Below are 22,284 nucleotides of genomic sequence, written 5' to 3' on the forward strand. Positions count from 1 at the left end.
TATATATATATATATATATATATATATATATATATATATACTAAAAGAAAAAAGAAATATTGAGAAGAATAAGAGTGGGAAAATCACCAATATTTATATAAAGTTAGGGTAAAATGACAGAGTAATTGAGTTCTGGGTATTGCAAGTAACTGAGAATGTTGAGAAATAATGTTATAGGAATTAAGGAAAATGAAGCTAGGAGTATTTATGGAGGTGATATCAAGAACTTGGCTGCCATACAATAAGTCTGTATTTAATGTAGGCAACAGAGAACCACTGAAGGATTCTAGCTGCGAGAGGAGAACTCAAATCAGATTTGTAATTTATAATACATGTCAGAGGGAGTAAAATGGGAAGTAGTTCAGTTTAAAGACCGCATGAGGCCTTTAAACCAAGGAAATGGCAATCTAAATGAATAGGAGGAGACAAACTTGGATGAAACTTCACAGGAACCTTTGAAAGGATTTGGTGACAGAATCCATGCTGGGGAGAAGAGAGAAAAGAATCTGCCCAGGTGCTGTGGCCATTAATGTAAACTAGGAATATAAAAGGGTAGGGAGCAAGATTTGAAGGAGGGAGCAAGATTTGAAGGAAGGAAAAGGCAAAAGGCTAATTGTTTGAGCTAGAGTTGTTTATACAGACTTAAATGTGATTCTGCCTTTGTCTAGTCATGTCCTTGGTGTTAAATCATAGTACAGGAACTGTCTGTACTTTAGTGCTTAAATTTATTTGTCAAGATTGGGTATATGAGTTGCCTTTGGCCTTACCCCCTCCCCCCCACCACAAACTCTTATTGAATAAAAGAGTTAGAGGGAGTAAAATGGGAAGTAGATCAGTCGAAGTAAGACCTCATGAGGCCTTTCAACCAACGTGAGGCTTATCTTCCATAATATTTTAGCATAAAATGTGATTGAGAGTTTACGTTTACTTCCTTTATTCTCTCTTGTATAAAATACTTTTTGTTATTAAGATATTTGTACAGGTGTTTCTCCACTCCCCTCCCTTTTTTGAGATGGGGTTTTACTACATGGCTCAGGCTGATTGAACTCCTGGACCCAAGTTATCCTCCAATTTCAGCCTTCCAAGTGCTGGAATTATAGGCATGCATCACCACACTTGACTTGCCTTTTGACCTTGTTCCTCATGTTTTCATGTGATTTTAAGGCCATCTGTCATTTCCTTTGTCCATATTTAATTTACCAACTCAAAGACTATGTTAAGGAGGAGGCTGAGTATAGTAAATATGTTCCAAAGACAAAGCAGAATAAACTATGCATATTGATACAGGTGAATATTCCTTAGGACCAGAGGTTTTGAACTTCATATATTTTCAGATTTTGAAATATCTACATATACATAATGACCTATCTTGGAGATAGAACCCAAGTCTAAAAATGAAATTTACTTAGTTTTCATATGCACCTTACACAACATAGCCAGAAGGTATTTTATACAATAGTTTTAGTGTGCCTGTGTTTTGGCCATGACCTATCATGAGGTCATGTGTAGAATTTTCTACTTATGGTATCTGTCAGTGTTCAAAGAATACTGGGTTTTGGAGCATTTCAGATTTCTGTTTTTTGAGATTATGTATGTCCAACTTATTATATTTTGGTTATGGCAGGATCAAGTGATCAAGCAAACTGTAATCTCTGAGTATAGAAAATTATCCTATATTTCTTTGAATTCTCCATAGCACAGTAATTGTTAATAGGATCATTGTTTCTACTGAGGTAATTTATATTTATATTTAAAATTTTTCTCTTTAGGGCTAAAGAAATTGCCCTCACAAAGTGAAATGATGGCAGATATAGCTAAGACTCAAGAGGAAATGGCAAAAAGGTAAGAAATTCTCCCAAGAAGATGTATGGTAACTTTTTCTACTAATTTCTTAATAAGAACAATATTTTACTACATTTAGTTTCCTCTTATTGAGAATTCTGATTATATTGTGATGAAAAGGGGAATAATAGTTTGTGACAACAGAATGGGGAAATAGTACTAGCAGTTTCAATGTGGAGGGAAAGGAGAGAAAATTCAAGAAAGTGTATAAAGGCTATGTTTAGGATCTAAAAGAAAAGTTAGATAGGGAAAAGCTCATTGAGAAGAAAAATCAGGTATATTATTTTGGGGAGGATTACTTGAAGTATTAGAAAACTATGTTGAATTAATGATAATTTCAAATCTTTAAGTAGATTCACAAATCTGAAGTGACTAATTTGCTGGCTATCATCAGGTGGACAGCACACACAGGTTACAGTGGCTGAGCATAAAAACTCCATGTGATTTGGTAAAGTAGTAACATCAACTGGCTGCTTAGTACTTTGGTGAACACAATGATTTGGCAGTCTGAATTTCAGAACTTGAGCTCAAATCCCAAGGTTGTTTTTATGTGGAAATTGATTGTTGCAGGCCCCAAAATGGTGGTTTTCTGCAATTGACTATACTAGCATGATTCTCCCCTATCTTAGAAGAAGAGAAAGTAACTTTTTATTTAATCTTCTTATCCTTACCCAATGCTCTCCTATTTTCCTCCCCTCTTTCATTGCTAAAGGTCTATAGTAAAGTTTCTACATCCTGTGCTCTCAGGCCTGTCCCTTTGCTTCCCCAAGTCCCTGTATTTTCAACTTGCCTCCTTACTCCTAAAATTGTTCCCTTGAAGGTCATCCATGACCAGGTTCCTTTCTCTTACTACTGAGCTTGGCACTTTTAAACATTTTCCCTTCTTAGAGGGCTTTCTTTCCTTTCTTTTCTGGCACTAAATTCTCTTATTTGGACTTTCCTGCTCTCTTTCTTTTGACTTATGCTTGTCCAACCACCTTCTTACTGTGAGCGGTCCCCAAGGATATAATTCGAACTTTATTGAAGGTTGAAAGTTTACACACATTCAGTATTTCATGTGCTTGAAGCTTATTTAATCCTCATAACAACCCCACAAGGCTGGAACTAGTGAATCTGTGAAACCTTCATAAAAACTCCAGTTCTTGACATACTACTACAAGATAAATAAATGCACGTGTACAAACACCTGAATTAATATAATCTCCAGAAAGGAAAGCTCTCAGATTCTTTCCTGTTTCATCTCTTCAAAACTCCAGCCCCATTTTGATAGGTACTAGTTGACCATCTATCAGTTCTTCCGGAATCCATCTCAAGAATTCTACCAAAAATTTATTTTCTAATCATTTTTCCTGTCTTTGTTTTGGATTCCTCAATTAGCTTAATTTAACTTTTACTTACTTTGTGTTCCGTTGTTCTTTTCATTATAGAAAATAAAAGTGAAAGTCTCCTAGTCACACTTCTTCCATATATTTTACTGTAACTGTATTTTCCCACTAAAAAGTCTTTTTAGCTCTCCAAATCTGCACTTGGTATAATCATTCAACTTGGCTCCATTGGGAGGACCACTTCCTCTTGTAGGATAAGTCACTCTCCAGGGACCTTTCAGGATTCCAAATTAACATTTTTGCTGGGAAGCCCTGATCTGTGGACACCCCTCACCCATCTCATGACCACTGCCCTCACAAAGTAATTGAGAATCCCATGCTTGAGGATTGGAGTGAGTTCCTTCTTTTTCATCAGAGTCTTCGGTGTCTGGAATGCTGTCCATTCTTGTTTTCTACTAATTTAGACAATGACCACAAATATTCTATGCCCATTCTTGCTTTATTCCTTCACTTTGCTGTTGTTCCCTGATTTTAAATACTTTTTCTTTGTTCTCACCTATATCTTTCAATTCTTCAATGGCCCTTTTTTAACTACCCTTTTTTTACATTTCTATTTAGCAGTCCGACTCATAATACCCTTTTATGTTCTGTTACGTACACAACAATCTTTTCTCTTCTAATGTATTATAAGATCTCTAAGAATGGTGACAAATATCATCTTTCTTCACTGTTTACTACAGCATGTAGCCCAATATAAAATCAATACAAGCTGAAGGTGTAGCTCAGTAGTAGAGCACTTGCCAAGCATGTGTGAGGCACTGGGTTCAATTCACAGCACCACATATAAATAAATGAATAAAGTAAAAGTCCATCAACAACTAAAAAAAAAAAAAATTAAAAAAATCAATATAATGTGCCCCAAATCAATACATTGTGTATGTTGACTGACTGACTAGTTGATTGCCTGTTTTGATAGACCATGGCTTCTCTCTTCTCTATTTTAGGTACGTGGAAAGCCAACGCCATACCATTCAGGGAGACTACATTGATACCATGGATCAGATTGCTGATTTGGTGGGAGTCAGGCCTAATCTACTGTCTCTGGCCTTCACTGATCCCAAGCTAGCATTACAGTTATTTTTGGGACCTTGTACTCCAGCCCAGTTTCGTCTACAGGGCCCTGGAAAGTGGGATGGGGCTCGAAAAACCATCTTTACCACACATGATCGTATCAGGAAGCCTATGAAAACAAGAGTAATTGAAAAGAGTAATTCCATAGCTTTAACGAAGACAATGGGCAGGATTATGCTAGCTGTTATTTTCTTTGCAGTGATTATGGCTTATTTTTAGATGTCCCATTGTCACAAACCTGGCTTTCATTGGGAAGCTCAATCTAGAGATGGCTTCCAAACCTAACAAGAATGAACAATTCTCAGTTTCATTTCTTAGAAATCTACTTTTGTTTCTTTCAGAAGCACTGATCCTCTTTCCACTTTTCCCTATAATGAAATCCTGTGTTTTCATTTGTGTTGATTCATCCTCCTTCCTCTTGTGATCTGTCACTTTTTCCATTCGATAATTTCTAGACTGTGAGCTCAGGCACTCTTTTAGTCATCTTTATATTATGTCCTTAGCAGATATGTGGCCTTGTTGATTATCAAATATTATGGTGGGGACCCTAAATCAGCATCTATAAAAAATGACTGACTTCAGACTGGGGCTGTAGCTCAGTGGTACAGTGCTTGCCTAGCATGGGTGAGGCACTGGGTTTGATCCTCAGCACCACATAAAAATAAATAAATAAAAATAAAGGTATTGTGTCCATCTACAACTAATACACATTTTAAAAAATGACTGACTTCATGTAATTCTTCTGATAAGATTTGATTTTCTATTAAAAAAGGTCAATTTTTGTTTTTAATATTATAATTAAATATACATTTTCTGAGAGATAGGAGAAATAATGGTCTTAAAATAGTTGTTTTTCTATAAGAAATATAGATACATAAAACATTTTGTTTTACTTACTATTCACTAATGTACTTGATAATTGGTCATTTTTATTCCTTTCCCTAAGCAACATGGCTTTATTTTCTTAATAAAGAAATTAGTTTCAATTTTTTAGGCTCATAGGTTGTTTTAATAATTTAACATCTACCCGTGGGTTCTACTTGGTTGAGAAAACTGGGATATTTTTTAAGTAGCTGTCCTATCTTTTTTGATCTCTTAGTTCCCAGATTGGATCTAATCAGATTTTTAGTTTAGGAAATAAGTACCTGCCAACTATTGTAGTCAAGTCTACAAATGTGATGTTTCGTTTCCTCTTACTCTTTCTTCCACTCCTTCAAGTAAAATCTAAGTAATAAGAATTCAAAGAGGTTTTGGCTAAAATGTAGGAGTATTCTAATATCCCTTTTTCTTAAATCATACAATGTAGTTCTGAAAAACAGAGCAAATAAATAGAAAGCAGGAACTTGGGTTTACATCCCAGTGCTGCCGCTGATTCTATTTTCTCATCTGTTGAAGTTTTGCTATTCTTGTTTCGTGAGATATTGTCAGATGTCAAGCACACTGAACTCCAATGGGGAAAGGTATTGGAAGTACCAGTCAAGTGTTTATTCACAAATAGCTGTTGTGAAGTATGTTTTTAAATTTGGATTGCTGCCGATTTCTTAACTACAGGATAAATTTGAACAAGTAAAAGCACATCCAACTAATACATTAAAAAATTAGATATTTGAGAGTTAGACTTCTTAATCACATAACTATTTGGACAGCTGCCTATCATTTCACCTCATTTACTTTTCGAGAACTAGAGAGCTGAAAGTTGGTATTATTCCTTAGGTCTTTTTCCTTCTGGAATCCCTATGATATAGGGTATTTGTTATCTGTGAAAGTAGATATAAGGCTGGGGTTGTGGCTCAGCAGTAGAGTGCTAGCCTAGCACATGGAGGCCCTGGGTTTGATCCTCAGCACCGCATATAAATAAATAAAATAAAGGTAATGTGTCTAACTACAACTAAAAAATAAATATAAATTTTTTAAAAAGAAAGTATATCTAGTGTTTTTTAAGATTTTTTTTTTAGCTATTGATAGACCTTTATTTTATTTATTTACACACGATGCTGAGAATGGAACCCAGTGCCTCACACATGCCAAGCAAGTGCGCTACCACTGAGCCACAGCGCCAGATCTACTATTTTTTAATCTGCAAATTACTCTTGTTCAAAAGTAAATTTAAGCTGGGTGCAGTGGTACTTGCCTATAATCCAGCAGCTAGGGAGGCTGAGAAAGGAGGATCACGAGTTCAAAGCCAGCACCAGCAACAGCAAGGCAGTAAGCAACTCAGTGGGACCCTGCCTCTAAATAAAATACAAAAGAGGTCTGGGGATGTGGCTCAGTGGTTGAGTGACCCTGAGTTCAATCCCCGGTACCCACCACACACACACACACAAAAGTAAATTGAAGGCTGTGGTTGTGGCTCAGTGCAGTGCTTTCCTGTCATGTGTGAGGCCCTGGGTTACATTCTCAGCACCACATACAATTAAATAAATAAAATAAAGGTATTTTTAAAAAGGTAAATTGAAGGTCTCTTGCTTTTTAAATTTTCTTCTTTCACAATATAAACTTGCCTCTTTTAGAATGTAAATGTATTGAATTAATAATCCCCTAATTCTTAATTATCACTAAAAACACCCCAGTTTCCTCTTTAAAGTGTGTATTTTTAAACTGATTTGACTCTCTCATTGTATGTATAACATGTAAGGTTACCCCCCAAAAAATCATTGCTTGATTTCTAAACCAAGCTGAATGTAAGATGTGAATAGGATATTGCATTCAAAACAACTCAAGATTAAAAGCCTTAGTTATTGATAAATATGTATTAATATTCTATTTATATATTTTGCTCTTACGTTAAGATCATGCATATGTGTATATATATTTATACAAAAATTCTCCAATTATATTAAATCTGGTTACCAAAGAAAAATGCATTCTCGTAATGCCAGAGAGTAAAGAAGTACTCACAACAGAAATTGAATAAGCATATGTCAAGGGGACACAGAAGCCATCAAATAATGAACAAATTTGAGCAATAAAATAAATAACCTACTATTAGAACATAAGACATAAAAATACACGAGTCCATAGTGATATAAGTAAATGATTGAATAAATTAATAAATGAGATGGAACAGACAACTCTCCCATACACAAGAATTCCAAATAATTTATATAAAAATACTCTCTTGTCAAGGAGATGGAGCATAATTGTCTACTTCTTAAATGGGCTGCATAGATAGATTCACTTCCTTTCAAAAATTACAGTATGGAAAGGGGGAAAGGTGACTTCAGTGGAAAAATTCAACAAATATCACTTCAGCAAGGTGATCAAGATTAACATCAACAGCGATAAGGCATACTGAAAATATGTACCCTTGATATGATATGATGAGAAGGTTACTTTACCACTGTGGTATTCGCCCCCTAAAACCATACCCCGTTTAACCATGAGAAAAGTACTAACAATCTCAATTTGAGGAATATTCTAAAAACTGCCTGACCACTTCAAAACTGTCAAGGTCATCAAAAACAAGGCAGTTTTGAACACAGTATAGAGAACCCTAAGGAGACTTGTCATCTAAATATAATGGGGTATTCTGGAATGAAGAGACGATAGTAAGTAAAAATTGGTGGATATAAATAAAGTAGGCATTATGGTTAATAATAATTTGTCAATGTTGGTTTATGAGTTGTGACAAATGTACCATAATAATGTGTCAACAGTAAGGAAAACTAGGTGGGTGTATCCAAGAACTCTAATATTTTTGCAAACTTTCTTAAATCAAAAACTATTTCAAAATTTAAAAATTACTTTAAAAAAAATAAATGTATTAATTTGATTCAGGATTTGACCTAGAGCTACAGTCTAGAGGAATTTTCTTAGAAGAAGAACAACATTGTTTATGCCATTCATCTACATTACTATGTGTTTACCTGATTACTCACAAATTAAGTTGATTTGATAAAACATAATAATTTACTACAGCAAATTTTACCTCCTTTGCTAAGTATTGGCTGTAATTGTATTGACTGAGAAATGGTGATATAAAGTCAAAAGACAATTTCTTTAATTCACTTAGATAAGTTTTCTTGTATCTGAGAACATGAAGCCGGTAGTCCCCTCAAACAAGATTCATACTAAGGGTAGTATGTACATAAGTAAGGGAATGTTACTTAATATTGGGCCTGCCTTGTTACTTTGGCTAACCGTAATGTAGTAATAAACTTGGAATTTCCCAAAGTGCCTAATTTTCTATGCTTCTGTATATTATTTTGTTGTAATTTCAATAAATTCTTCAGCTAAATAACACCTCTGTTATCTTCAAGATTAAGTTCATCTGTTTTCTCTTCCATGAAGAGCTTCCTAATCCCCAATATGAACCTGGGCTCCTTTGTGCTTTTATCATACCTGTTGAATATCCTTACAAAACTATGTGGTAACAAATGGTTCTCTCACATGGTTCCTCTTTGAACTAGTACATTCTTGGGAGGCAGATTTCTTTGCAGTTATGTGTTCTTAGTTCCTAGTGTAGTGCCTGGAACACAGTGAAGCCTCCATAGATTAATTAATTAAATGAATACACATAACATGGGAGATAAAAATATGACCGAGTTTTTAAAAAAGTAAATAGTGGGGGGGCTGGGGTTGTGGCTCAGTGGCAGAGTACTCGCCTAGCATGTGTGGAGCACTGGGCTCGATCCTCAGCACAAGATATAAATAAATAAAATAAAGGTATTTTTAAAAAATAGTGAATAACACTTTTAGAAAACATGATTAAGGAGATCAAGATGCTTAACATTTTGAAATGTCTGTGGGGCAAACATGTTTTTTCAGAAGATATTCTGGAATGACCCACTGATCTGAGTCAGTATGATATCTAATATTCTATTGTGATTTGAAACACACCTGCCTGTCTATAACTTATTTATGCAAATAGTTCTTTTAAAAAGTCAGGATCCTCTCAGCTGGTAGAGTGCTTGCCTCGAATGCACAAGGCCCTGGGTTCAATCCCAAGTACCCCCCCACACACACACACACACACAGCATCTTAACATAAAAAGAAAGTGGGGTGTATGTCTTATTCAATCCTCAAGCTGCCTAGAGTTCCTCATTGCTATTTCTCTTTACTTTCTCAAATCCTCCTACTCCACTGAAGTATTGGCCACCATCTCTCCTGGTTGTAGTTATTTTCAGACACATTCACTCCCCTTCATTCTGTAAATATTTTAGTATCAAGCTTTGTGCCTTTCTCTATATACATAACTACCCCTGCAGTTTTAATATCTAGGTAATACTTTCACCTATACAAAATATTAGTTAGGATTAGGTTTGGCTATATATAAAAGAAACCCCCCCCAAAAAAATGATTTAAACAAGACGGAAGTTTATTTCCCTCTCACATAAAAAAGTCCAGAGGTAGGCAGACTTGATATATAACAGCTCCGTAGTTTGTTTTTCTGCTCTATGATTCTCAGCTACCTCATGGTCCAGCTACCTCATGCTGGATTCCAGCCATTCTATGAACATCCTACACAGAAGGGAGGAGAAATGTAAGGGCATACCCTTTCCTTTAAGATTTAATGTAAGTTCCATATAAAATTTCCTCTTAGATCTCGCTGGAAGAATGTAATCACATATATCTTGCTACCAGGAAAGCTAAGAAATGTGCCATACCATATGGTTGTTATGCTTTTATCACACCAAGGTTATTATACCAAGGTTATTGAAAAGGAAGAGGAAACAAATGTTGAGATGGGCCTCTAATATTCTCTACCATCTCATTTTTCAGTTCTATAACCTTACTCTGAATGTTTTATGATCAATCTCACCTCACCTACCTACACCTATGGTCATATCTAAGACAGTCAATGTGAATAACTGCAATAGCACTGAAATTTCAATGTCAAACATTCTACACTCCAAATCATCTCTTACCTACTCAGTTCATTCACTCTGGTATTTTTGACTCCTCTAGGCCCTCCATCAATCTGCTCTTCATTTCCCAGCCCAACCGGTTTAAAATCCATGGCCCAACATTATACTCTCACCCTGTTATGCACTCTCAACTCTTTCGTTGCCCTTCTCCAAGTAACAGCTAATTATGATGACAATAATACTATGGTGGATTGGCTTGTCTTATACTCATAACCACCATACCTAGACATTCAGTACAATCTGCCACTCACACTTCATTTTTCTAGTCAATTATCTGTCCTACTATTCTACTTGATTATTTCTCACCTCCTACCTGCTCAAATCTCAAATACTTTGTCTCTTCTCTTCAGTCAGCTAATCACCTTGCTGCTTTTTTCCCCTAAGAGAACAGAACCAGTCAGAATTATTCTGAGTCCCACAAGGAAGGATGAAAGGAATTGAAGGTGAAAGGGGGAAAAGTAAGGATAACCCAAAGGAGGTGCTCAGACAGTCAAGAATTTGGAGAGGTGAGCAAGGGGTTGTGGTAAAACTGCACTTTATTCCCTTAAACTCTTTTTGATCAATAGCAAGAAGATGAGTTCATAAGGAACAGAGCAAAGAATGGGGTAGCAGTATATTGACTTAAGTAGACTTTTCAAAATCATAATACAAGAACAGACTTTACAACAGGGCTGCTCACTCAGAAACCCTGGCCTGTGTGACTTGGAGTTCCCCAGCCCTGGCTGCATTCCCCATCACTATGCCTAATCTCCTTAGAAATGTAGTGAACAGTATTCCTTTACCCTTCATTCTGCAAATGTTTATTGAAAGCTTACTCAGCACAAGATGTGTGCAGAATATGAAAAGGGATCAAATCTGGATCTGCTCTCTATCAGCTGTTAAAGCAGCAATTTTCTCACTTGTTAAGTGCAGATTCTGGTTCTGTACATGGGGATGGGGCCCCGGATTTTGCATAGATTCTAACAAGCACCCAGGTGATACATGAATGCTGCTGGTCTGTATATGTGACACATATTTAGTAATAAAGGTTTCTGTTGAGAACAATAAGTTCCGTTTCATAAAATCCTGGGCCCCTCCCAACCCTAGAATCGTCTGTGACCTTTTTATACATTTTGTGTGCCTTCTGGTGTTTTTGTTGTGGACGTTTCTCTTGGATTATATTTCTTCTGGAGTTAATCACTGCAAATGTTATTTCTTAGCTTATAAGAGAATTCTTCTTCTAACCATTCACTAATTTGACAAGGTCTATCTACAACTAGACACTGCATCTTGAATTCTTCCCCAGACCCAAATTTAGGCTGACTACTCTTTCCTGTGGTTTGGCACAGTCTTAGCCTCTAGCCTTGACCTCTACTCCCTCAGCCTGGAGATGAAGTCTATTTTATTATTCCCTATAGGAACCCACCTCTCCCGGTCACCGCTCTGAGAAACGCGGCTCATAAAATGTTTTGGCGCACCTGAGGTCGCGTGAGACGCCCCGAAAGAAAGCAGCACCGGTCCTGTGGCAGCGAGCCCCGCGAGTCCTCCGAGCTGTTTCCTCGCCTTGGAAGTGCGGAGCCCGAGGCACCCACGTCGCCGCTGGAGCCGTCCCTGCCCGGCGCCCCCGCGCGGCGCTGGAGGCTGCGCGCGCCCACCATCGAGGCGGCGGCAGTGGCTAGAGAGGCGGGCCCGGGCTCCGCAGCGGAGGGCGGCAGGAGTGCGCAGGGGCGGCCCCGCGCCGCGGGCCTCGTAGCCATTTTAGGAGGAAACCCAAATCGTCACCCCAGGTGCAGCTTCAATTTCAATAACTTTATTGGTGGCCTTGTCCTCAGGGCGGCCATCGCGCCCGTGGTCCCGGGGAGAGGGAGCGCGTCGCTGGAGGTGATCCGGGTGCGGGAGTGGGCGCGGGACTACGGGGGAGTCCCGAGGGTGGGTTTTCAGAGCTGGGGCGACGGGAGGCCCGGGGGCTTGCGGGCGTCCCTGTAGGCCCGGAGGTTGGGGACAACGGGGCGTGGTTTCCTGCGGCGGGGATTCCCTTCCCGGGTCCCCAGGCGCAGAGGCGGGGCGGGTGTGCCCCTGACGCGGCCGCTGGGGTGTTCCCCGCCAGGTGTAGTTCTTCGCGCCAGGTGGCCCCCGATTCGAGCTGCAGCCATGGGAAACACCACCAGCGACCGGGTGTCCGGGGAGCGCCACGGCGCCAAGGCTGCACGCGCGGAGGGCGGCGGCGGCCATGCCCCGGGCAAGGAGCACAAGATCATGGTCGGGAGCACCGACGACCCCAGCGTTTTCAGCCTGCCGGACTCCAAGGTACTCCTCTCCGCGGCCCCCGACAGTGGCCGTGCAGCTGCTGCTTGGCTTCCGGGCTCCGTGTTTCCTTGGCTCCTTTTCATCGCATTGAACTGAGTTACGGGATTTTTTTATTTTTTATTTTTTTTTAAGGGATTTCCCAGGGACAGAGGTGTTCGGTCGTAAATTCTTGTGGTGCCGCCTCAAAATAGGGTAGACGTGTAGTTCTTGTTTTCTTGGTATTTTAACTAAGCCTTGAGACACATTTTTAAGGCAGGGACTATAGACACCTTCCCCGCCTGCACCATCCTTGATTCTTCTGAGAATTTATAGGTTGTAGACTCTGGTGGAAAACTTGTGAGGGTAATTTATTTGAACCGCTGGCCCTAACTTACATTTTCCTTGATTTTTTTTCCCCCCCGGAATTTTCTGTTTGTTTGGATCCCTTTTGCTCTTTTAGGAACTCTGTACTTTGGGTCCTTATCCCTTTTGGCCTGGTTGTGACCAGTCACCACTCATTTACTTGAATATTTGTGCCTAGTCTTGAAGATCAATAAAGGGCATCATTTAGTTGACTGTTCAGTTTTTGTCCTATACTTTGTAGTTGTGGTGACAGGATGTGCTTTCAGGCCAGCTTCTCCAGTGGGAGAGCCAGTGATTCCCAGATAGCTCCAATCTGCAATAGTCCTTCAAAATATTTCCTTGGCCTAAAAGCAACAATTCATTCACCTGAAGACCTTGCTTTCAGTTGAAGGACTTACAGGAAGAGGCCACTTGTGTTCACCCTAACAGAAAAGACAGATGGAGCTGACAGCAATGTGATTACCATCCTAATGTTTCTAATCACTTAGAAGTGTCAGCATAAATACTTTTAATTCTTTCTGGTAGGCTGTTCAGGGATGAAATAGAAAAAATGGAGGGATTGAGGTGATTGGGGGTATGTGTGGAAGCTTTGGAGAGAATTTAGTTTTATTTGCCATAGTGGTAGTGCATGAAATTTGGATACTAGGGTTTAATTTTTTTGGATCCCAATTGAGAACATGATCATAGAAGGAGAAATGAGAGTGATTGAAAGGAGCATTTCTTGGGGGCTTTTTCTCCATTCCTTTCTTTTCTCTTCCACTTCAGAACTTTTTCCTCCTCATTTGGCCTGTCTACCCAGTCATATGTATTTACTTCTTTAAAGCTTTCCCAAGGTGATGGACCTCATTGTATTTTTACAGCTTTTCTACATCAATGACTCAGGATTTAAGTACATTGTATTTGTCAAAGTATTTGTCAAGCTATGACTGAAGTCATTGGTGTCCTGAATAAAAACCAAGTTGTTCTGTGTGAATTGGGGCCTATTCTGGATCATTCTTTCCCTCACTTCAGTCTTGCCATTTGGAAAATAAGAAAATGGTTCATATAATTCTTAATCCCATCCAAATCTAAGGTTTTTTTACCCTACCCTTTTCTTTGCCTCTATATTTTACTAAAACCTCTTCAAATTATAATTTTAGTTGTTGTTTTGTCTTTTATTCCCTGGTGGTTCTGCTGTTTTACTTTAATCAATTTTTCTGGTAGTCAGCAGCATTCCTTCCTACCACAGAAATGTCACGTCATAAATGGAAGGGCTTTGCTCCAAAATTTGGAGCATTAGTAGTTTGTGGCTTTCAGATTCTAAACGAAAAATCCTAAGTCGTAAAATACTTGATAGAAACAGTAGCCATGGGGCCTACATTGGATACCACCCAGCAGACTAATTCAATGGTTCTCATCTTATTTGTGTATTAGAATCACCTGAGATTTGTTTAAATACTTTATGGAAAATTTGAATCATTTACAAAGTAGGGAAAATAGTATAATGAATTCTGTGTACCTCTCACCAAGTTTAGACATTGATAAAGCACAAATGAATGTATATCAACCATACCCTAATCTATTGTCTCTCCACCAATTTTTTTTGAAGCAAATTCCAAATGTCATAACAAATTTCTGTATTTTTAATGTACCCCAAAAGATGAGATTTTTTTTCTTTATTTTAACATAATCAAAGTCTTTTCTGGGATGATTTTAAAAATAGATTTCCAGATCCTGTATCTGAATTGCAATCTTAGATTATTCTTAGGCATATGCAAAAATTCCTGAAATTCTAATGCAGCCAGTCAGACAAAATGCATTGTTTTGAGAATATGGAGACTAGGTTTTCTCTTAAGCTAATTCCTTGTAATAATATAAAAGCTCCTTCAGTTTTCTTTTTTCAGCTTTTTTTTTTTCCTTTTAGTTAATTAAGTACTTACTCTGCTGTCTGGGGGCTGGAACCCAGGGCCTCTCGTCTGCTATATCCATGGATCTTAGATTTTATTTTAGATTATGTGCCTAGTTTCTCATATTGTAATTTTGAGAAATAGTGAGAGAAGTATGGAAAAGTAGACTTTTCCATTTCCCCCAACCGCCTCCCCCAAAAAAAAGCCCAAGTAAATAAGCTAGTCATTTTTTTTTAATGCACATTATTTTGTTTGGTAATATCTTTACTTAACACTGTATGATCTTATTTATCTGTTTACCAATTTAAGTTTAAGCCAATTTAAGGCAGGGCTTAGCAAACATTTTCTGTAAAGGACCACATGGTAAATATTTTAGTCTTTGTAGCTCAGTCTTTCACAACTGCTCAGTTCTGCCACTGTGGCATGAAAACAGTTGTAGATAATAGGTATACAAATGAATGTAGCTGTTTTTCAGTAAAAACCTTATAAAAGCACTTGGCTTACTGGCTGTAGTTGCCAACTACTGGTCTAAAGGATGGTAATGAAAAACAAAAAACTAAGGAGTTAATGTTATTCAGAATCACGCAAACCTTATTTGATTACATAATTGTTTTTGTTAAAGGAAACTGTTTTATCTTTTGCTGTTTGAGGTGCCAAAATTTGCATTCCTGTACCTCAAATAGACTAAACCTGGCATAGGTGAGCAAGTAAGATTTCATAGCCACTTTTTTTTTTTCCCCCGCAGTACTGCCTTTCACTAGCTAGACCAAGTGCTCTACCACTAAGCTACATCCTCAGCCCACTATTTCTCCATTTTATAAAATCAATGATTTGGTTTTCTTTTTATTAATTAACTGATTAATCTGTGGTTCTGGGGTTTGAACCCAGGGCCTTGCACAGGCTAAGCAATGCTCTGGCATTGAGCTGCTTCCCCAGACCTTTGATATTAAATTTTTAATGTCTCTTCATTGTGTATCCTATTAGCTAAAATAGAGTTTATAAATTACTTATGAAGTTTGGTATCTGTAACTTTCATTACAGCTGATAATTGAGAGCTATTTATAATTGCTTGTGAAAAATGTATACCTGACAATTTTTAAAAATATAGCTATCTTTTGTTTTCTTTTTTCTCTCTTAAGAGGTACTCAGAAGCATGTCATAATTACCTGTGTATGAGTTAAACTGGCAGTAGGGGAGTAGGGTTTCTTTTCCTTTTTTTAAGGGCAATCTTGAGGCTCTGACAGGGTAAGTAATATATGCAGACTCAAAAGTTAGACTCTTGATTCATGCAGCACTTGAGCATAAGCCATTTGACTATTTTTGGTTCAAGATGAGTTCTTTTCCTATGGTTTGTTAAAAATCTGATTTAGTTTCTAATTTTAAGGCATGTCTCCATAGCTGAAGCCCAGCACCCCTCTCTACCCTAATAAAGGAGAATGATCTTTTAAGAATTCCTGGGTCACAATTTATTCTAGGGATGACCTACTCCTTCTTACAGCTCCCTGGGGACAAAGAGTTTGTATCATGGCAGCAAGATTTGGACGACTCTGTAAAGCCTACGCAGCAGGCCCGGCCTACTGTTATCCGTTGGTCTGAAGGAGGCAAGGAGGTCTTCATTTCTGGGTCCTTCAACAACTGGAGCACCAAGATTCCACTGATTAAGAGGTGAAGAAGATAAGTGTCTTGATTGAGGCTAAGGGATCCAGGAATAGAGACCTGATTTCCCTTTTAATAAGAGTGAACAGGCTGGACTTCCCATCTCCACTCACTAGATGTTCTCTTTAGAATATGCCCCTTTCTGTGACCACTTAGTATTGATGGCATTGTTTTTTGTTTTGTTTTGTTTTTAGCAATAGGCTTTTTTTTCTTCTTCATTTTTAATGTGGTTCTGAGGATTGAACCTAGGGCCTCTTGCGTGCACGGCAAGCGCTTTACCACTGACCTACAACCCCAGCCCAATGGCATTGTATTTTAACCTCATTGTGAGTCATATGCTTTACCTCTTAGAATATCATTACCTCAGGGGAATTTGTAACAGTTTTGGTGGGTGTATTTTTTAGGATGGTGTTACACAGTCTTTCCCCCTCCCCCCCAGTTGTAGATGAACTCAATACCTTTATTTTATTTTTTTATTTTTATTTGCTGCTGAAGATCAAACTCAGTGCCTCACATATGCTAGGCAAGTGGTCTGCCACTGAGCTACAACCCCAGCCCTTACACAAGTCTTTTCTATGCTTGGAGGAAATCTGTAACTGACTGAATCTGTTGCTCTGACTTCTGCACTAAAGCAAAATGCACTGTGAAGTTTGCTGTAGTAGTATTATTTGGTGCTTGCAGAGCAATAGTGAATTAATTGGTTTTCTAGTAATGGCTCACCAAAATACGGAAAGTATTTTAAGTACTTTTATATTCCAGACCTCATTGTTATGGTTTTTATACTTGTGATGGATCTGTTCTACAGGAGCAAAATAGTTATACTAAGGTGAACCATTTTGGGAGATCATTGACTATTTTTTTCTAAACATTGATTTAAGAACCAGAATTTTTGGAAGGGTTGGCAAATATATATCCAAGATGATATAGAAAAAAAAGACCTGATTTTATACGTTATTTTTTTTACATGAGGGATACAGTGGCTTAGGGATATGAGAGGTCATTGGTATGATACCGTAAATACCACTTGTTTTTTAACATTCTGTCTTCTAAAAGGAACTTGACTGTTTGGCCTTCTGTTTTCTTCTATAGCCATAATGACTTCGTTGCCATCCTGGACCTCCCCGAGGGAGAGCACCAATACAAGTTTTTTGTAGATGGACAGTGGGTTCATGATCCATCAGAGGTAAGTCTTTGATCTAAAAAGGTCCCCATGACTTAGTAGCTTCATTTTAACTGTCATTGCTGTCTGAATTGATGGGTAGCCGTTCCCCTATACTAGAGAATTCCTCTCTTGATAAAAGATGGAGGTTCTGATTATGATCATTTTTCACCCTTAGTAGAAACAAAGAGGAGGTTGGATGGAAGAAAGGGATTTGAAAAGGGGATTCAAGAATTTTTTTTCTGCTTATCATTTCAGCCTGTGGTTACCAGTCAGCTTGGTACGATTAACAATTTGATCCATGTCAAGAAATCTGATTTTGAGGTGTTTGATGCTTTAAAACTAGATTCTATGGAAAGTTCTGAGACATCTTGTCGAGGTAATTTTATAGTATTTGCTCTCTCTTGCCATGTATTTCTTGTAACCCAAAAGTGGTTTTTAAATTTCCTTCATGAAAGTGGTCTTTTAATTTTGTTTTGTATTTCCATGTCTTCTCAGAATTCTATCTTCTGAATCCTGTATATATGTGCATATGTATATATACACACATATTTCTTAAACATTTAGGTCCTCTTCTTTATATATAGCAAAAAACATCTCAGTCTGGTATACTTTAACTTTTTAACCAGGATTTACAGTTAGACATTTATTTTGCATTGCGATCCAGTACACAAATACAAAAACATACAGAAGTATAATATGTGGTTTAATATTTACCTTTATTTCATGTGATGTATTTTTTTTCTGTTTTTTAAAAATATTTATTTAGTTATTAATTTTGGTACTGAGGATTGAACGCAGAGACCCTCTACCAACTGAACCACAACCCCTTTTATTTTTTTATTTTTTGGGAGGGGTTTCCAGAGATTGAACTTAGGTGCACATGACCACTGAGCAACATCCCCAGTCCTATTTTGTATTTTATTTAGAGACAGGGTCTCAGTGAGTTGCTCAGTACCTTGATTTTTTTGCTGAGGCTGGCTTTGAACTCACGATCCTCCTGCCTCAGCTTCCTGAGCCACTGGGATTACAGATGTGTGCCACCATGCCTGGCAACCCCTTTTATTTTGAAACAGGGTTTCACTGAGTTGTTACGTCTGGCCTTGAACTTGAGATCCTCCTGCCTCAGCCTTTTGGATCACTGGGATTACAGGCTTATGCCACAGCACATGGCTGCTATTGTATTTTTTATAGCCCACTAGTGGGCTCTAGCCTAATGTTTGAAAACTCTAATAATATTTCAAGTTTTCCATTGACTTTTGGTGGTATCACCCAGCAGAGGTTAGATGAGCTTCATTTGTCTTATTAAACTACTCAGCTTAATCTTGTTATTTTGATAAATCAGTTCACAATTCTATAGTTTTATGAGGCCCTACAAGTTAGTAGTCCTTGGAGAAAAGTAGCTTTTTTTTTTTAAAAAAAAAAAAAAAACACAATAGGGCTGAAGTTGTGGCTAGGTGGTAGAGCACTTGCCTGGCCTGTGGGAGGCCCTGGGTTGGATCCTCAACACCACATATAAATAAATAAATAAATAAAATCCATTGACAACTCAAAAATATTTTAAAAAGAAAAAAAAAGACTTTAAAAAAAAAAATACTTTGCAATTCTTTTGAATATAATCAAAAATTTGTAAATGTTTTAAGTATTTTTTTTCAATTGTAGATGCACATAATACCTTTATTTTTGATTGATTGATTGATTTTTTTTTTAAAGAGAGAGAGAGAATTTTAATATTTATTTTTTAGTTTTCGGCGGACACAACATCTTTGTTTGTATGTGGTACTGAGGATCGAACCCGGCCGCACGCATGCCAGGCGAGCGCACTACCGCTTGAGCCACATCCCCAGCCCTGATTGATTTATTTTTATGTGGTGCTGAGGATTGAACCCAGTGCATCATACATGTAAGGCAAGCACTCGATCGCTGATCAATATACCTCTAGCCCCCAAATTTTGTAAATTTTTTATTATGTTTTTGATTTCCTTGGAAATATTGGGAAATAGGGCAAAGATTATTTTTATTTTTATGGATGAGGAAAACGATTGTGGTAAAGGGATTTTCCAAGGTTGTGTAGATGACAAATGGGGTAGCTCTTTTCTGAGCTCAGGCCTAGGACCCCTCTCCTCTTCATGGAATCATGTTTCTGTGTTGGGAACTTTTTCCTTGTGCTACTTGACACTTGTAGACCCAATGGGTTACAAATTATGATCCATGACTTCTATATTTAATATTAGTGGCCGTGTATTTTTTTCATGCATTATCCTAATTTTCCTACTTTGCCTTATATTTGTGGAAATATCTTTTAGACCTTTCCAGTTCACCCCCGGGGCCTTATGGTCAAGAAATGTATGTATTTCGATCTGAAGAGAGATTCAAATCCCCACCCATCCTTCCTCCTCACCTACTCCAAGTTATTCTTAACAAGGACACTAATATTTCTGTAAGTATCCAGAGAATATTGCTGGAGCATTTGGGGGAACTGTAGGATTAATTGGGCCAAAATTCAGTAATCCTAGAAATTGGGATTATTATAAAGGTATACTGAGATTATGAGTTATATATATAGGAATATCGTTATAAACTCCTTTTACCAAGGCTGGGTTCTATCTTCAGGAACTAAAATGAAAGTTTATAGTTGTCTCTGTTCTTGAAAAAATCAGGACCACACTGTATTCTAGAACCAATTTCTGAGATTTCCATCATGAGATAAGGAATACTTATCACTTGGGGGTATACAAAAGAGTTATAATTTTTATTTGCATATAATTGACTTCTGTATTTATTCTCATTGATTCTCACTGAAATTATTTTTGTCATTTAGTGCAAATCTCCCATAGTTGTTGTAGGCAAGATTTTTGTTTCAGCTCTATTAAGAATAGCACATCTTGATGCTTAGGGTTTCTGCACTGAACTGAGAATTTTCCAGATTTTCTGTAATAAGAATGTATTATTGATACGCACTGGAGTGGATACATTATTGAAAGGAGATAAGGTGTTCTTAACAGTGCCAAAGAGCTCTGAGAAAGAGTAAGCTATTTTGTTATCCATGCAACTAATGATTTTCTTTTTCTTTTTTTTTTTTTTTTTTTGGTATCTCTTAGTGTGACCCAGCCTTACTTCCTGAGCCCAACCATGTTATGCTGAACCATCTCTATGCATTGTCTATTAAGGTAAGTGTTGTCCTTGTTTCTTCACATCTCTCCTATATGAGAGGATAAGGGTAACATATACTGTGCAGTGGTTACTTGCTCAACTACTTCTAGCTGAAGGTGACAGCAGTGGTTAAGAAAAACTTTTTTTTTTTTCTTTTTTTTTTTTTTAGCTAATGCATCCTTTGTTTTAAATCTCAGTTTCTGTGTCAGCATTCTGGCTAGCTGAATTGTCCATTAATTAAATGATCTTTTTTGTTTCCCAGTTTTGTGGGGGTGGGTAGAATCTTTATACCACCTATTTATTTGAGTTCATGGCAGTAAGATTTCATTTGCAGAAAAATAAGTTTAGTTTCTAGTTCAAAGAATGCTTGAATGTTATAGTAAGACTTCTTTCTGGTTTTTTAAATGTGGAATTGAACTACTTTTAGGTGTCTCTGTTGTATATACCCGAATGCTTGCTTCTTTCTTGTATAGTAGGTAAATGAGAAAGTGACCAGACTTGCCTTGTTCCCTCTAGCTCTAGAGTCGTCCTTTCTTTCTCTGTTGCTTTAGAGTCTGGGATGAAAATATCTGTTGTGTTCTGTCTTGTCATGCCTGGTTTGGCTATTAGAATAAAGTTATATAGCTTTGTGACTGTCAAAATAAGCTGGTTATCATCAGAATGACCTGGAGAAGTTTGTGAGCATACAGATTCAGTGGCTCCATCTCCAAAGTCTTCAAAAAAGTGCATTGAGATCTGGCCACAGTGATTTTCCTTTAAACTGCCTTTTTTTTTGTACCAGAGAATGAACCCAGGATTCTTAACCACTGAGCCACATCCCTGGCCATTTTTGTATTATTTTTATTTTGAGACAGGATTTTGCAAAATTGCTTAGGTCCTCATTGTGTTGCTGAGGCTGACTTTGAACTTGCAATCCTCCTGCCTCAGCCTCCCAAGTCACTGGGATTATAGCCATGTGCCACTGCTCCCAGCAAGCTGCTTTTATTTCTTAGATGTGTAGCTAGATTAGGGAAATCACTGGTAGAGCCAAGATGAATAGATTATATGGTAATACAGAAAATTTAAAAATATATTGTTGAATTTCATTTATAATAATAACCTTGTAAGATAAGTATTATTTTTAACCCCTGTTTTATAGATAAACTAAGACTCAGAGAAGGTCAAATTGCCAGTAAGTAACAGATAGGATTGAGATCCTGTCTTCTTATATTAATTCCATGTTATTTCCTCTGTATCATCATGCCAGGTTTACCAAATAGGTCTTTCTTTGACCTGCTTCTCATTTCTATAAAATCTTTACTGGGATTATGTGCATGTGTATTTTACTAGGGCTTGAATCCAGGGCCTGTGCATGCGAGGGAAGCACTCTACCTCTGAGCTCTACTCTAGCATTTTTTTTTTAATTTTGAGATAGGATCTTGCTAAGTTGCCTAGGCTCACTTTGAACTTGCCTCAGCCTCCTGAGGAACTAGTATTACAGGCATGCCTAACTGAAGTTGATTTTTACCTGCCTTCTATCATATTTAGGCTATGTTAGTATACTTTGGTCAGTGTGTTAACCTAAGATGCATTCATTATGGATAATATAGTATGGGGGGAAGGTAGGAAGATATATTGGTTTCTAAATTGGATTGGC

At 37.6% G+C, this 22,284-nt stretch overlaps 2 protein-coding genes across 6 annotated transcripts in view; both read left to right on the plus strand.

Moving 5' to 3' along the window:
- The window catches only part of LOC107158593 (flavin-containing monooxygenase 5), a 32,459-nt gene extending 27,175 nt beyond the window's left edge, over nucleotides 1-5,284 (plus strand). For both annotated transcript variants that reach the window (XM_015505062.2, XM_015505061.2), the window contains 2 exons: nucleotides 1,770-1,842; nucleotides 4,172-5,284. In XM_015505062.2, the coding sequence (XP_015360548.1) occupies nucleotides 1,770-1,797 (28 nt within the window). In that variant the 3' untranslated portion in view covers nucleotides 1,798-1,842; nucleotides 4,172-5,284. The remainder of the gene's footprint in view (nucleotides 1-1,769; nucleotides 1,843-4,171) is intronic.
- Nucleotides 5,285-11,847: 6,563 nt separating this feature from the next.
- On the plus strand, nucleotides 11,848-22,041 carry Prkab2 (protein kinase AMP-activated non-catalytic subunit beta 2). Of its 4 annotated transcripts, XM_015505122.2 has the most exons (8): nucleotides 11,848-12,026; nucleotides 12,253-12,452; nucleotides 16,179-16,345; nucleotides 17,426-17,519; nucleotides 17,754-17,874; nucleotides 19,802-19,935; nucleotides 20,597-20,665; nucleotides 21,787-22,041. In XM_015505122.2, the coding sequence occupies exons 2-8, from the start codon at nucleotides 12,297-12,299 to the stop codon at nucleotides 21,793-21,795; spliced, it is 750 nt and encodes a 249-aa protein (XP_015360608.1). In that variant the 5' UTR covers nucleotides 11,848-12,026; nucleotides 12,253-12,296; the 3' UTR covers nucleotides 21,796-22,041. The 4 variants fall into 4 exon arrangements, with proteins under 4 accessions (XP_015360608.1, XP_048671030.1, XP_048671028.1 ...); XM_048815073.1 differs by lacking the exon at nucleotides 21,787-22,041 and having other exon boundaries at nucleotides 11,848-12,035; nucleotides 20,597-20,752; XM_048815071.1 differs by lacking the exon at nucleotides 21,787-22,041 and having other exon boundaries at nucleotides 20,597-20,752.
- Nucleotides 22,042-22,284: the final 243 nt, after the last annotated feature.

The sequence above is a fragment of the Marmota marmota genome, unplaced genomic scaffold (genome assembly GCF_001458135.2).
Source record: "Marmota marmota marmota unplaced genomic scaffold, marMar, whole genome shotgun sequence".
In the NCBI taxonomy this organism is placed as follows: domain Eukaryota; kingdom Metazoa; phylum Chordata; class Mammalia; order Rodentia; family Sciuridae; genus Marmota; species Marmota marmota.

Coding starts and splice junctions, on each gene's coding strand:
- Prkab2 (XM_048815073.1), top strand. CDS start 12,297: ATGGGAAACACCACCAGCGACCGGGTGTCCGGGGAGCGCCACGGCGCC. Junction 12,453..16,178: donor TCAGCCTGCCGGACTCCAAG/GTACTCCTCTCC, acceptor TCCTTCTTACAG/CTCCCTGGGGACAAAGAGTT. Junction 19,936..20,596: donor ACAAGGACACTAATATTTCT/GTAAGTATCCAG, acceptor GGTATCTCTTAG/TGTGACCCAGCCTTACTTCC.